Source organism: Molothrus ater, chromosome 26 (assembly GCF_012460135.2).
Source record: "Molothrus ater isolate BHLD 08-10-18 breed brown headed cowbird chromosome 26, BPBGC_Mater_1.1, whole genome shotgun sequence".
Taxonomy (NCBI): Eukaryota; Metazoa; Chordata; class Aves; order Passeriformes; family Icteridae; genus Molothrus; species Molothrus ater.
The window spans coordinates 4,916,437-4,930,901 of record NC_050503.2 but is presented as its reverse complement, the minus strand read 5'-3'; the positions used below and the strand labels follow the sequence as shown (position 1 = coordinate 4,930,901).

The following is a 14,465-nucleotide window of genomic DNA, read 5'->3' as shown; positions in this document are numbered from 1 at the left end:
GCTGTCCCTGTCCCCAAAGCCTCCTGGCCCAGCGTCACCCGGGCCAGCTCACTGTGACACTGTGGCTTCCGGCCCTGTGAACGGGGGAGGTGACAGGGACAGACAGTGGCACCAGAGGGGGGGAGAGATGGGGACATGGGCGGGAGGTTTGGGATGAGTATTTGGCAGGGATGGGGACAAGAATGGGACAGTGATGGGGACAGGAATGGGACAGCGATGGGGACAGGAATGGGACAGTGATGGGGACAGGAATGGGACAGTGATAGGGACAGTGATGGGGACAGTGATAGGGACAGGGATGGGGACAGGGATGCGATTGGGGACAGGGATTTGGACAGGGATGGGAACAGGAATAGGGACAGTGATGGGGACAGGAATAGGGACAGTGATGGGGACAGGGATGGGGGACAGTGATGGCACGTGAATGGGGACAGTGATGCGATTGGAGACAGGGATTTGGACAGGGATTTGGACAGGGATATGGGACACCATCCAGAGCGAGGACAGGTGACAGCACCTCCTCAGGCTCCACCTTGATCCTGGCTCCGCTCCAGCCTGGGGAGGAGCCCCTTGGGGACTTCCTCTGATCCCCCGGAGCAGGGGAGCCCCTCCTGCCCCCCGAGGGGGCTTTGGGGGGGGGCGTCAGGCTTCCTGATCTGGGACCCCCCCCGCACTGTGACAGTGTCCCCCCCCTGTGGGGTGACAATGTCCCCCCTTCCCCTCGCCCCCAGCCCCGGCCCGGCGCTCGCCACCCGCGGGGGTCGCAGCCTCCCCTCCCGGACTACAACTCCCAGCATGCCCCGGGGCGCGGGGCCGGGCCGGGGCGGGGCCGGGGCGGGGCGGGGGCGCCGCTCCCCCTTTGTTGGTGTCGGCGGGGCCGAGCGCGGCGGGGCCGGCCCGGAATGGGCGACCAGGTACGGCCCGCACCCCCCGGCACCGGCGGGAGGAACCGGGGCACGGAGCAGGAACCGGGAGCGGCAGGAGGAGGGGATGGAGCGGGGGGGGCGGGCAGGATGGAGGATGGAGGATGGAGGGAGGGAGGGATGGAGGGAGAGGGGATGGACGGGTGGAGGGAGGGAGGGAGGAGGGAGGGATGGAGAGGGAGAGATGAAGGAGGAAGGGCTGGAGGGATGGAGGAAGTGGGGATGGAGGGATGGGGCTGGAGGGATGGGAGGAAGAGGAAGGAAGGAAGGGAGGAAGGAGGGATGGAGGAAGTGGGGATGGAGGGATGGGAAGGAGGGATGGGAGGAAGAGGAAGGAGGGATGGAGGAAGAGGGGATGGAGAAGGAGGGATGAGGAGCGCAGGTGTGGAGCATGGATGGAGGGCTGAGGGGTTCAGGGTGGCACCGGAGGGAGGGAGGGGTGCGGGAGGGCTGGGGGGGCACGGAGGGGAGCAGGGGGCTCGGGGCTGGCACGCTCACACTCACACTCACACTCACACACTGCCAAGTCATGGCCCCGCCATGCCGGGCAGCCCGGCCGGGTCCCCGCGGCGCCTGGCACGGCCCGGCACAGCCTGGCACGGCCCGGCACAGCCTGGCACGGCTGGCACGGCGGGCCCGGGCCCCGGGGGCAGCGCGGGGCCCGCGGGCACTGACGGCCGCTGCAGGGCGCCGGGCAGGAGTCTCTGCGCAAGATCATCACCACCCTCGCCGTGAAGAATGAGGAGATCCAGAACTTCATCTACTCCCTCAAGCAGATGCTCCAGAACGTGGAGGTAGCCCCGGCCGGCCCCCCGCGCTCCCCGGGGCCCCGCGGGGCCGCCCCCGCTCAGGCCCCGCCGTTGTGCCCAGGCCAACTCGGCGCGGGCGCAGCAGGACCTGGAGGCCGAGTTCCAGTCGCTCTACGCGCTGCTGGACGAGCTCAAGGAGGACATGGTGATGAAGATCAAGCAGGAGCGAGCCAGCCGCACCTACGAGCTGCAGGTGAGCCCCGGCACGGAGCCCCTCTGGCCCCGGAGGCCCTCCCAGCGCAGAGCCCACCCAGCCTGGGACCAGCGCGGCCCAGAGCCGCCCCCTGGCCCGGAGCCCCCTCAGCCCAGAGTCCCCCTGCCTGGGGCCCTCCAGCTCAGGACCCCCCAGCCCCGGAACACCGCCCCCCCAGCCTGGACCCTCCTCTGGCCCAGAGCCCCCCAGCCTGGAACCCACCCAGCCCGGAGATCCCCTGGCCCAGAGCCCTTCCCGGCCTGGAACCCGCCCAGCCCGGATCCCCCCCAGCCCAGGGCCCCCTCAGCCCGGAGCCCCTCCCATCCCGGGACCCACCCTGCCCGGAGCCCCCTGGCCCGGGAACCCCCCCCAGCCTGGAGCCCCCCAGCTCTGCCCTCTGCCCTCCCTCCCGGGCAGGCCCAGCTCGTGGCGTGCTCCAAGGCCCTGGAGAGCTCCGAGGAGCTGCTGGAGGCGGCCAACCAGGCCCTGGGCACGGCCAACCACCAAGACTTCTCCCAGGTGGGTCCCCGCGGTGCCAGGGGTGGCCCTGCCCTGCTGTCCCCATGCTGGGGGTGTCCTGACCTCCCCCTTGCCACCCGCTCGATGCCACCCGGGGCTGGGCACCCCTTTTCTCTCTGTGCTGGGGCCGTGCTGGGCTGGCTGTGCCTGGGAGGGCTGGGTGGGAGCGGGGACACCCGGGCTGACCCCAGGGTGACACAGGGCACCATGGCAGGGCCACAGGGCACAAAGGATGCTGTGCCAGGGGGTGCTGTGCCATGGGGGTGCAGGGGTGCTGTGCCAGGGGAACCACTGCGGGATGCAGGGGTGCTCTGGGATTCGGGGATGCTCAGGCATGCTGTGGGATGCTGTGGGATGCTGTGAGATGCTCTGGGATTCAGGGATGCTCAGGGATGCAGGGATGCTGTGGGATGCTGTGGGATGCAGGGATACTCTGGGATGCAGGGATGCTGTGGGATACTCTGGGATGCTCTGGGATGCCCTGGCATGCTCTGGGATGCTGTGGGATGCTGTGGGATGCCCTGGCACGCCCTGGGATGCTGTGGGATGCAGGGATGCTGTCCTGCTGGGTGCCACAGCTGGTACAGGTCCCGCACGTGCCCCCCTGTGCCCGGCTCTGCTGCCTCACTGCTGCTTTTCTCCTCCTCTTTCCCTCTGCGCTCACAAGGCGGCCAAACAGATCAAGGATAGGTACGGCCCCCCGAGCCCCCACCCACTAACCTCTCCTCCTCCTCCTCCTCCTCCTCCTCCCCACAGCCAGGGCCCCACAGGGGTGGTCCCGAGGGTGCTGGGGTGGCCCTGTGGCTGCTGGGGTGGCTGTGCCCACCCTCCCCGGGGCCCAGCAGGGCAGGGGGGTGCCCGGCCCTGCTGAGCCCTGTCCCTGTCCGGCACAGTGTGACGATGGCCCCGGCCTTCCGGCTGTCGCTCAAGGCCAAGGTCAGTGACAACATGAGCCACCTGATGGTGGATTTCGCCCAGGAGCGGCGCCTGCTGCAGGCCCTGGCCTTCCTGCCAGGTACTGCCAGGGCAGGGGGACACGGGGGGACAGGGCAGGGCATGGCCAGCCTGGCACCGGGGAGGGGGGCATGGCGTGGGGCAGTGCCAGGCCTGGGGTGCCTTCCCAGAGGGGCAGGAAGGTGCCAGGGATGGGGGCAGCATGAGGGGTTTGGGTGCTGTGCTCAGGGGGGCAGTGGGGGCCGTGCTGGGGGTCTCTGGGTGCCAGGGGTGCCACGCCTGAGGTCTGTGAGCTCAGTGGGGTCTGGGGGAGCCCTGGGGGTGCCCGGGAGTGCTGGGGAACCCCTGTGTGGCAGGGAGGGGGGACACTGGCACGGCTGCTCCTGCGGGCAGTGCCCAGCGCCCCCGAGATCGACCTGGCCGAGTCGCTGGTGGCCGATAACTGTGTGACCCTGGCCTGGAGGATGCCCGACGACGACAGCAAGATCGACCACTACGTGCTGGAGTACCGCAGGACCAACTTCGAGGGGCCCCCCCGTGCCAAGGAGGACCAGCCCTGGATGGTCATCGAGGGCATCAAGGGCACTGAGTACACCCTCACTGGTGAGGGCACCGGGTGCCACCGGCCTCAGGCGGGTGCTGGGGCTGCCCCAGGCTCTGCAGGGGACACGGGGGTGGCAGTGCCCTCCTGGTGGCCCAGCCTGTGACCCCGCTGTGTCCACAGGGCTGAAGTTTGACATGAAGTACATGAATTTTCGGGTGCGGGCGTGTAACAAGGCGGTGGCGGGCGAGTTTTCCGAGCCGGTCACTCTGGAGACCAGAGGTGGGTCTGGGGGGTGCCAGGTGCCCGTGTACCCCCTTTGCCAGCTCTGTGGGGTGCTGGGGGCCCAGGCACCGCTGACAGGGGCTGTCCCCAGCGTTCATGTTCCGGCTGGACGCCAGCACGTGCCACCAGAACCTGCGGGTGGAGGAGCTGAGCGTGGAGTGGGACGCCACGGGCGGGAAGCTGCAGGACGTCAAGGCCCGTGAGAAGGATGGCAAGGGCAGGACGGCCTCCCCTGCCAACTCCCCTGCCAGGTAATGCCACCCCCGGGCCCCCCTGCACGGCCCCTGGGGCCTGGCAGTGCCAACCCTGCCCTGTCCCTGTGTGCCAGGGTGGTGCAGTCGCCCAAGAGGATGTCCCTGGGCCGCGGGGGCCGCGATCGCTTCACTGCGGAGTCCTACACGGTGCTGGGTGAGAGGGGCACCTGGCCTGGGGGATTTGGGCACCCAGGGGTGCTGCTGGGTGAGAGGGGCACCTGGCCTGGGGGATTTGGGCACCTAGGATTGGTTTGGGCACCTGGCCTGGGGGGTTTGGGCACCCAGGGGTGTGACTGAGGAGGGGGTGCCAGGGAAGCAGGGGTCACCCCTGGCAGGGTGGGCACAGGGCGGGGCAGCCGCGGGTGGCCCGGGCAGAGCCGTGGCCGTGCCCTGGGGACATCCTGATCCCGGGGGACCCCCTGATGGCAGGGGACACCCTGATCGACGGTGACGAGCACTACTGGGAGGTGCGCTACGACCGCGACAGCAAAGCCTTCGGCGTGGGCGTGGCCTACCGCAGCCTGGGCAAGTTCGACCAGCTGGGCAAGACCCCGGCGTCCTGGTGCCTGCACCTCAACAACTGGCTGCAGGTCAGCTTCAGCGCCAAGCACAACAACAAGGCCAAGGCGCTCGACGTGCCCGTGCCCGACTGCATCGGCGTCTACTGCAACTTCCACGAAGGTGGGGCTGGGCTGGGGACAGGGCTGGGCTGGGCATTGGCACCTCAGTGTGGGCTTTGGCACCTCCATGGGTAGCAGTGTGGGCATTGGCACCTCCCTGGGCATTGTCACTGCCATGGGTATCAGTGTGGGCATCGTCACCACCATGGGGCACCATCATGGGCATTGGCACCTCACAGGCACCAGCATGTCCATACTCCAGCATGGACACAAATGTCCACCATGGGCATTGCCACCACCATTGTCACCGCCGTGGCCACTGTCACCACCCCGGGCGCTGTGCCAGGGCTGTGCTCACCCCGTGCCCACCTGTGCCCCCATCCCCACAGGTTTCCTGTCCTTCTACAATGCCCGCACCAAGCAGCTGCTCCACACCTTCAAGGCCAAGTTCTCACAGCCAGTGCTTCCAGCCTTCATGGTAAGGGGGGGCAGGCCTGAGGGTCCCGGGGGGCTGCCAGCGCTGCCTGCAGCCCCCTGAGCCCCCTCTGTGTCCCCAGGTGTGGTGTGGCAGCTTCCAGGTGACCTCAGGCCTGCAGGTGCCCAGCGCCGTGCGGTGCCTGCAGAAGCGCAACAGCACCGCCAGCAGCTCCAGCCTGCCCTGAGGCGGGCACAGCACTGAATGTACCCCCCCTGCCACCCCCAGCGCTGCCCAGGGGGCTCTGCCAGCCCCGGGGCTGCCCACGGCCCCCCCACTCCGTGCCCCCCGTGTCGCCGGGGCTCGTTGCCCCCCCAGCACCGAGAGCTGCTTCTGGCCTGGAGAATAAATTGGGATGTAGGTGTGAGCTGGCCGTGGATGGGGCACGGGGGGATTTGGGGTCCCTGTGACACCCCCACGGTGCCAGGAGCAGGATGGGGCTGGGTGGGCACAGGGTTCTTTATTTACAAACATTTTGGGGGGGTTCCTGCCCTCTGCAGTGTCACCCCAGGCCCGGGGACACTGGGGACACTGGGGACACTGGGGACAGCTTTCCCTGAGGGTGAGGGGGGGCCCTGCTGGCTGCAGGCACAGAGGGGGGGTCCCCAGAGTGTCGCCATCACTGAGCCTGGCGCTGCTGCAGCTTCCTGTGCAGCTCCCTGAGCAGCTCCTGGCTCCTCCCTGTGCCATGGAAGGGGGGGCTGTGAGTGCCTGGCAGAGAACCCCTCTGCCCCCCCATTGCCCCCCAAGGCGGTGACAGGGCCCGGTGTCCCCATGCTGGCACCCCCGTGGTGCCCATCGTGTCCCCTCCACCCCCCCGCATTGGGCTCACCGGGGTCGTTCATGTAGAGCAGCTCCTCGGGCACCAGCCCCAGACCGAGGGGGCTCCTGCCCCTCCTCGGGGCCGGCCTGGGCGCGGCTGCAGCCGGGGGGGGCCCCCCCTTCATGGGCACGAACTCTGGAGCAGAGCACGGGGGGAGTCACGGCCCCTCCGTCTGCACCCCGGCACCCCCAGACCCCTCTGAGCCCCCCCAGGCCGAGCCACCCCAGCAGCTCTGCTCCCCAACTCTCCCGACCCCCCAGTACCCCAGGTACCCCCCAGCCTCCCACGGCTGCTCCCGACACCCCAATAGTGTCCCAGACACCCCAGTAGTGTCCCCGACACCCCAATACTGTCCCCGACACCCCAATACTGTCCCAGACACCCCAATGGTGTCCCCGGCACCCCAGCAGTGTCCCCCAGCCCCCCGAGCCCCCAGCCCCGTGCCCACCCAGCTGGGAGCTGTACTCGGGCTCCAGGGGCCTCAGGCTGCCCTCGCTCCTCCGCACGAAGAACTGCGCCACCTCCGCCAGCGACGAGCAGCGGTGCTGGGGACACGCGGCCGTCACTCGGGGACCCCCCCGCGCCCCCCATCCCCTGCCCTGCGCCCCAGGCCCGGGGTTGGGGGGTCCCACCCCCTTGGCTGCAGCCCTTTGGGGTATCCCAGTTCCCAGGGATCCCAAACCTGAGGGGCTCCTTGTCCCTTCTTTTGGGAGTCCCAAACTTGTCCTTCTTTTGGGGGTTGTCCCTTCTTTTGGGGGTTGCAGTTCCGGGGATCCCAAACCTGAGGGGCTCCCTGTCCCTTCTCTTGGGGGTCCCAGTTCCTGGAGCCCCAGCCCTCGGGGGGCCCCAGCCCCTCGGTGCCACCCTTGGGTGATTCCCTGGGGGTGCCCAGCCCTGGGGTGGCACGGCCCACACGGTGCCAGTCCCTCGGGTGACCCCAAGGGTCCCACCCCGGCGGCTCAGGGGGGTGCCCGGGGTTGGGGTCCCTGTCCCCAGTGCCAGCCCCGCCCTGTCCCGTGTCACTCACCGGGGTCTCCAGGTCGATGAGGTAACCCTGGGGCTCTCTCTTCACCCTGTAGTGCTTCAGCACCGCTGTCCTGCGGGGGGGCGGCCTCAGGGGCTGGGCACCCCCTTTGTGGGGCACTCACAGCCCGCGGGACACCCCTCGCACGGGGACCTTCCCCTGGGGCCACCCACCGAACCGGGACCCCCCCAAGGGGACCCCGCTCACCCTGGGACCCCGCACCCCATGGGGACCCTCACCCTGAGCCACCCCCATCCCCCTTGGGGACCCCCTCCCCCGATGTCCCCCGGTGTCCCCGGCACGGACCCGTCCAGCTCCTGGCGCGTGGTGACCGAGACGCCCTGGCCGTGTCCCCCGGGCCGCAGCAGGAGATTCCCCCTGCCCGCGCTCTGTTCCAGCAGCAGCTCAGCCTCGGCTCGAGTCACCTGGAAAAAGCAGCTGGGGACCCTGGGGACCCCCCTCTGTCACCCCCGGCCCTGCCCTGGGGACCCCCCCGCTGTCACCCTCAGCCCTGCCCGGCCACATTGGGCCACCCCCGGCTGGGCCATGCTGGTCCCCAGGGAGGATGGGGACCCCCCCCCAGCCCCCAACACCCCCAACTCACGGCTCAGAGGGGCTGGGGGACACGAGGGTGGCCGGGGACACAGGTGTGGCCGGGGACACAGCGATGGCCGGTGACACGGAGGTGGTCGGTGACACGGAGGTGGCCGCGGTCACGGAGGTGTCCAGTGACACGGAGGTGATCGGTGACACGGAGGTGGTCGGTGACACGGAGGTGGCCGCGGTCACGGAGGTGTCCAGTGACACGGAGGTGATCGGTGACACGGAGGTGATCGGTGACACGGGCGTGGTCGGTGACACGGGCGTGGTCGGTGACACGGGGGTGGCCGCGGTCACGGAGGTTTTCCTGCGCTCCCGCTCGTCCCACAGAGCCTGCAGCAGCTGGAATGTGTGTCCGGGCAGCAGCGCCAGGTCCCGGGGCATCTTCATCTGCGGGGGACACGGGCTGGTGGCACTGAGGGGTCCCTGTCACCCCGGGACCCCCGGGCAGCCCCGTGCGCACCTTGGCCATGGTCAGGATGAATCCCCGCCACATCTCCTGCGTCTCCCAGCTCTCCATCTGCCGGGGGACACAGGGACATGAGGGTGGCCTGTCCCCTGTCCCTTGTCCCCCCACAGGTCTCCACAGGCCCCTAAACCTGGCCCCAAATCCCAAAACCCGCCATCCTTGTGCATTCCCTGTACCCCCCACGTCCTTCCCCCTGTGCTCTCCAATCTCCCCAGTCCCAAAATCCTCTGTGTCCCTAAATCCTCCCCTTATGCTCCTCAGTGTCCCCCTGCAGCCCCTGTCCCAAAACCCAGTCCCCTCATCCCCCCAATCCTGAAATCCTGTCCCCTCTGTACCCCCAGATCCCCCCCATCAGGCACCCCCAATGCCCCCCCGGCTGCCCCTCACCTTCATTGTCACCTCTTGTCCCCTCAGCCTGAGGATGAGCACCCCATCCTTGGCCTGCACGGTCGCCAGCTCGCCCAGGTCCAGCAGCTCCAGGGGCTGGGGGCACCCAAGGGTGGGACCCCCGGCCCAGGGACGCCCCCACCCTCAGCAGGGTCCCCCCAGTGTCACCTGAAGGTCCCATCCTCGGGGGGCCCCTGCCCCGGGGGCTTATGGGGACGGGTCCCCAATCCTGGGGCGTTTCACCAAACAGTCTCAGCTTGGGGAGGGGGCACAGGGGTCCCACCCTGGGGGGATCCTGCCCCAGGGGCGTCTCCAGGGCCCGGGCAGGAGGGGAGGGTCCCAATCTTGGGGGTCCCAACCCCAGCAGATCCCAGAGGTCCCAGCCTGGGGGAGCCCCCCCAGTCCCACCCAAACGTTCTTGTCCTGGGAGTCCCACCCTGAGGGGTCCCAGCCCGGGGGTGTCCCCAGCCTCGGGGGGTCCCGCGGGGGTCCCGGCCCGGGGATCCGGCCCGGAGGAGCCCCGGTACCTCGTGGTCCTGGGGCCGCCTGTAGAAGGCGAGTTTGAGCCCCCGCAGCCCGGCCCAGACCCTCCGGTAGCCCTGAGGGGAGAGACGGGCTCAGCTCCGCACCGGCACCGGCACCGGGAAACGGCACCGGGAACAAGGAAACGGCACCGGGAACAGGGAAACGGCACCGGGAAACGGCACCGGGAACTGGGAAACGGCACCGGGAACTCGGAAACGGCACCGGGAACAAGGAAACAGCACCGGGAACAGGGAAACGGTACCGGGAACCGGGAAACGGCACCGGGAACAGGGAAACGGCACCGGGAACAGGGAAACCGCACCGGGAACCGTGAACCGGCACCGGGAACAGGGAAACGGCACCGGGAACTGGGAAACGGCACCGGGAACTGGGAAACGGCATCAGGAACAGGGAAACGGCATCAGGAACGGGGAAACGGCACCGGCAACAGGGAACCGGCCCCGGGCTCGGCAGGGAACATGGCCGGTGGCCCCGGGCGGCTGAGGGGACACGGGGAGTCGGTCCCGGGGGGGGGGGGGGCAGTGCCCGGGAGTGCCGGGAGCCGTCCCGGGGTCCCTGGGTACCCCCGAGGGTCGCTCTTGGCGCTCGGTCCCGGGGTATCCCGGGTGTCGGTGCTGGGGCGTGCCGGGATCAGTCCTGGGGTGCCGGGGTCGGTCCCGGCCGTGCCGCCCACCTGATCACCTGGCCCCCGCTTGTCCACGAAGCCCTCGTAGTAGTGCCGGGCCCGGGGCCGGGTCCCCCAGGGCAGCGCCATCGGCCGCTCCATCCCCGCCACCCGCAGGAGCCGCCGCAGTTCCCGGTACCGGCCCCGCCCGGCCCGGGGCGAAGGGCGGCGGGCGGGAGTCCCGGCCGGGCCGGGCCATCCCCGGAGCGGGGCTGAGCCCCCGTGTCCCTCCCTTCGCACGCAGCAGGTGCGGGGCTGCGCCCCCCGACAGGCTCCCGTTCCCACTCCCGTTGCCGGTGTCCCCCGTGCCCCTCCCGGGGGTCCCGGCCGGGCCGGGGGCTCCGTGACCGGCGCGGGGCTGAGCCCCCCCGTCCCCCGCCCGGTGCGGCAGGTGCGGGGCCGAACCCAGCAGGTTCCTGCCTGTTCCCCCGCCCGGTTCCGGTGCCGGTGTCCCCCGGTTCCCGTTCCCGGGGCCGGGGCGGCGGGCGGGGGTCCCGCCGGGAGGGGGGGTCCGTGTCTCAGTGCGGGGCTGAGTCCCCGTGTCCCCCCCGCCGGTGCTGCAGGTGCGGGGCTGTCCCCCCCCCGCCCCCGGTGCCGGTGTCCCCTCACCCCCCCGGGCGGGGCGGGGCGCCCGGGGCCGCCCCATCACGTGTCGCCGCCGCCGCCGCCGCGCGCACCGGGGGGAGGCGGGAGCGGCGGGAGCGGCGGGAGCGGAGCATGGCAGGTACCGGGGGGCGGGGGCGCACCGGGAACCGGGAACCGGGAACTGGGAACGGGGAATCGGACACGCACCGGGCACGCACCGGGCACCGGACACGTACCGAGCACGCGCACACCGGGCACGCAGCGGGCACCCGGCACCGGACACGCACCGGGAACCGGACACGCGCGCACGGACACGCGCCCCGGCCGGGGACACGCACCGGTCACCCCCGCCCCCGTACACCCGGGGCACGCGCGTGCACCTGCCCGAGCGCGCTCCCGCGGGACCTCGGTGGGGACATCCCGCCCCCACAGCCCTCAGGCCGCTCCTGTGCCCACCAGCCCCGGCCCCGTGCCCGCAGTCCTTCATTGCCACGCTCCTGTGTCCTCACCCCCCTGTCCCCACGTCAGTGTCCCCCTCTCCTATCCCCGAGTCCTCCGGCCCCTGTGTCCTGCCCCTCCACGTCCTTGTGTCCCCTCCGTGCTTGTGTCCCCGTGTCCCTGTGTGTCCCTGTCCCCGTGTCCCCATCCGCAGGCAGAAACCAAGGGGGGCACCCAAGGGAGCTCTGGGGGGACACCCGGGGGTGCTGTCTCACGGTGTCCCCCGCGCAGCGCTGGCGGCCGCCTCCCCCGGCGGGGACGAGTGTCTGGAGGAGGATGAGGATGAGCTGGAGCCGGGGCTGGACGAGGCCGAGGCCGAGCCGGAGGTGGCGAAGGCGGCGGGGGCGGCCCGGGGGGCGGTGCTGACCCGCAGGGGCATCACCCTGAGGGTCCTGCTCCGAGACGGGCTCCTGGAGCCGGGCAGAGGCGTCCTGTCCATCTACTACCTGGTGAGCCTGGGGACAAGGGGACAGGGTTGGGGATGGGGAGAGGGATGGGGACAGGGGACAGGGATGGGGACTGGGAGAGGGATGGGGACAGGGGACAGGGATGGGGACAGGAAACAGGGATGGGGACAGGGAGAGGGATGGGGACAGGGGACAGGGATGGGGACGGGGAATAAGGAGGGGGTCAAGAAACAGAGATGGGACAGGAGACAGAGATGTGGCAGGAGACATGGGCCAGGGAAAAGGACGGGAAACGGGACACAGGCTGAGGACAGGGGATGTGGGATGAGGACAAGGGATGGGGCGGAGGGAGAAGTGATGGGCACAAGGGAACGTGACTCCCGCCATTGTCCCCAGGGCAAGAAGTTCGTGGGGGACCTGGGCTCGGACGGGACGATCACCTGGCAGGAGACGGGGCAGGTCTTCAACTCGCCCAGCGCCTGGGCCACGCACTGCAAGCGCCTGGTGAACCCCGCCAAGAAGTCGGGCTGCGGCTGGGCCTCCGTGCGCTACAAGGGCCAGAAGCTGGACCAGTACAAGGCGGCCTGGCTGCGCAAGCACCAGCCCAACGTGCCGCCCCCCGAGGAGGTGGGACCGGGCTCGCCTCCCCCTGGCACCCCCAGGCTGCGGGGGACGAGCTGGGTGCCAGCCCCGTGTGCCCGCAGAGCTTGGCCAGCGAGGGCGAGGAGGAGGAGCTGCCCGAGGATGAGGAGGAGGAGGCGGCCAGGGAGGGTCGGGTGGCGGTGCCGGAGCCGGCGGCTCCCAAAAAGCCGGAGGAGAGGAGCAAGAAGCAGCAGGGCAAGGGCCTGGCGGAGCCGGCGGGGACGGGTGAGCTGCCGTGGGGGGGCCGGGGGTCCCGGGCAGCGCGGCCGCGGTGACGGGACCGTGTCCTTGGCAGACGGCGGCGGCGCAGGGAAAAGGCTGGAGGTGAAACCCCGGGTGCCCGTCCGCTACTGCACCCTGGGCACCCGCGACTCGGCCAGGTAGGGGACACCGAGGGGACCCCGGGGCGCGGCAGGGGCGGGGACAGCGGGGACAGCGGGGACAGCGGGGACAGCGGGGCCGTGGCTCTTCCAGGAACCCCCAGACCCTGGTGGAGGTGACGTCCTTTGCCGCCATCAACAAATTCCAGCCCTTCAACGTGGCCATCTCCAGCAACGTCCTCCTGCTCCTGGTGCGTCCCCTCCCCAGGCTGGGCCATCGCTGATGGCACTGGGGACACCTGCAGCCAGCGGGGTGTCCCTTGTGTCATTATTCTCGTGCTAAACCGCCGATTTTAACCTTTTCCTTTAGGATTTCCACAGCCACCTGACACGGAGCGAAGTGGTGGGGTACCTGGGGGGGCGCTGGGACACCAACACCCAGCGTAGGTGGCGTTTGGGGGGTGGGGGTGGCTCTGCCGTGGGCCGGGGCTGTCACCCAGCCCCGTGTCCCCGCAGTGCTGACGGTGCTTCGAGCCTTCCCCTGCCGGACCCGCCTGGGTGACGCCGAAGCCGCGGGCGCTGTGGAGGAGGAGGTGAGGGGCAGATCCGGCCCGGGGGGCGGGCGGGGGGCTCTGGAGGCTCCGGACCCACGGTTTGTGCCCCCCTCAGATCTGCCAGAGCCTGTTCCTGCGGGGGCTGTCGCTGGTGGGGTGGTACCACAGCCACCCCTTCGGGCCCGCGCTGCCGTCGCTGCACGACATCGACGCGCAGATGGATTACCAGCTCAAGCTGCAGGGCAGCGGCAACGGCTTCCAGCCCTGCCTGGGGCTCATCTGCGGTACGTGAGCCCCCCGGGGCTGCCAGGGCGCTGGGGCTGCTGCCACCCCCCTGTGCCAGCCCCCTCTGTCCCCATAGGGCCCTTCTACCACGGCAACCCCGGCGTGGAGTCCAAAATCGCGCCCTTCTGGGTGATGCCACCGCCAGAGGTAAAGTGGGGGAGAATTTGGGGTGAGGTCCCCCCACCCGGTGCCACCCGGGGTGGTGTCAGGTGCCAGAGCTGTGGAGTGACCCCTGCCTGGCTCCCCCGTCCCCCAGCAACGGCCCAACGACTACGGGATCCCCATGGATGTGGAGGTCACCTACATCCAGGACGGATTCCTCACCAACGACGTCGTGCAGGAGATGGTGAGAGAGGGGTGGGGGCCCCCAAAGCCCCCCGAACCCACTGGGGGCAGGCTGGGACCCCACCACTTGTCCCCATCCTGCCCTTAGCCCTGGTGATGGTGGCAGCCCCTTCTCCAGCCCCCACCGAGGCCTCGGTGCCGCAGGTTTGGGGTCCCCCTGCCTGGCTTTGGGGCGCCCCCAGGGCTGCAGCCCCTCTGTCCCCCCCCAGACGCTGCTGGTGGAGTTCTATAAGGGAGCCCCCGACCTGGTGAAGTTCCAGGAGCTGTGGAGTCAGGATCAGACCTACCTGGACAAGCTGAAGGTGGGAAGGGCTGGCAGGGCACGGGGGCTTTGCTGGGGCACCCATTCCCTGTGCTGGAACAAACTGGGGTTCCCCCCCCCTCAGGGCTCCCTGGCCTCCCGCACCCCCAAAGACCAGAGCTTCAGCCACGTCCTGGAGCAGATCTTCAGCCTGCTGAAGCTCAGCGGGTGAGGGCCCGGGGCCCCTCGATCGGACCAGGCGCCTCCCGCAGCCCGGGCGGGGCTCGCAGCCCCGGGGCTCTCCCGGGCCCGGCGCGGGGCAGCTCCCGGAGCTCCCCGGAGCCCGCCGGGCCCGCCCTGCCCCGGGGGCGGCCGTGCCGGTGGGGACTCTGTGGGTCAGTGGTTTGTGGAAGTGGTAGTTTGATTAAAGAGCAGTTCCTGAGAGGTGGCTCTGGTGGCTGGGGACATCCTGCCATGGCCTGGACTAAGGGGATGTGCGAGG

The 14,465-nt window shown here is 70.2% G+C and overlaps 3 protein-coding genes and 1 non-coding gene across 4 annotated transcripts; 2 read left to right on the top strand and 2 right to left on the bottom strand.

Moving 5' to 3' along the window:
* Nucleotides 1-854: 854 nt before the first annotated feature.
* Nucleotides 855-5,940, top strand: FSD1 (fibronectin type III and SPRY domain containing 1). The gene is made up of 13 exons (XM_036399439.1): nucleotides 855-914; nucleotides 1,610-1,717; nucleotides 1,794-1,925; nucleotides 2,343-2,444; nucleotides 3,112-3,134; nucleotides 3,338-3,459; nucleotides 3,792-4,001; nucleotides 4,123-4,221; nucleotides 4,316-4,475; nucleotides 4,553-4,632; nucleotides 4,908-5,159; nucleotides 5,488-5,576; nucleotides 5,656-5,940. Exons 1-13 carry the CDS (start codon nucleotides 903-905, stop codon nucleotides 5,758-5,760), a joined length of 1,494 nt encoding a protein of 497 aa, XP_036255332.1. The 5' UTR covers nucleotides 855-902; the 3' UTR covers nucleotides 5,761-5,940.
* A 2,309-nt stretch (nucleotides 5,941-8,249) lies between these two features.
* On the bottom strand, nucleotides 8,250-8,993 carry LOC118696840 (uncharacterized). Its single transcript, XR_008508850.1, has 3 exons — nucleotides 8,877-8,993; nucleotides 8,484-8,540; nucleotides 8,250-8,410 (listed from the first exon to the last, which is right to left on the bottom strand). It is a non-coding gene; the product is annotated as an uncharacterized LOC118696840 (transcript).
* A 122-nt stretch (nucleotides 8,994-9,115) lies between these two features.
* STAP2 (signal transducing adaptor family member 2) lies at nucleotides 9,116-10,302 on the bottom strand. Its single transcript, XM_054517321.1, has 2 exons — nucleotides 10,096-10,302; nucleotides 9,116-9,475 (listed from the first exon to the last, which is right to left on the bottom strand). The coding sequence occupies exons 1-2, from the start codon at nucleotides 10,186-10,188 to the stop codon at nucleotides 9,116-9,118; spliced, it is 453 nt and encodes a 150-aa protein (XP_054373296.1). The 5' UTR covers nucleotides 10,189-10,302.
* A 460-nt stretch (nucleotides 10,303-10,762) lies between these two features.
* On the top strand, nucleotides 10,763-14,405 carry MPND (MPN domain containing). The gene is made up of 13 exons (XM_036399443.2): nucleotides 10,763-10,810; nucleotides 11,401-11,618; nucleotides 11,973-12,203; nucleotides 12,281-12,443; nucleotides 12,514-12,598; nucleotides 12,693-12,789; nucleotides 12,909-12,981; nucleotides 13,055-13,131; nucleotides 13,208-13,376; nucleotides 13,454-13,524; nucleotides 13,634-13,723; nucleotides 13,932-14,024; nucleotides 14,109-14,405. Exons 1-13 carry the CDS (start codon nucleotides 10,804-10,806, stop codon nucleotides 14,193-14,195), a joined length of 1,461 nt encoding a protein of 486 aa, XP_036255336.1. The 5' UTR covers nucleotides 10,763-10,803; the 3' UTR covers nucleotides 14,196-14,405.
* Nucleotides 14,406-14,465: the final 60 nt, after the last annotated feature.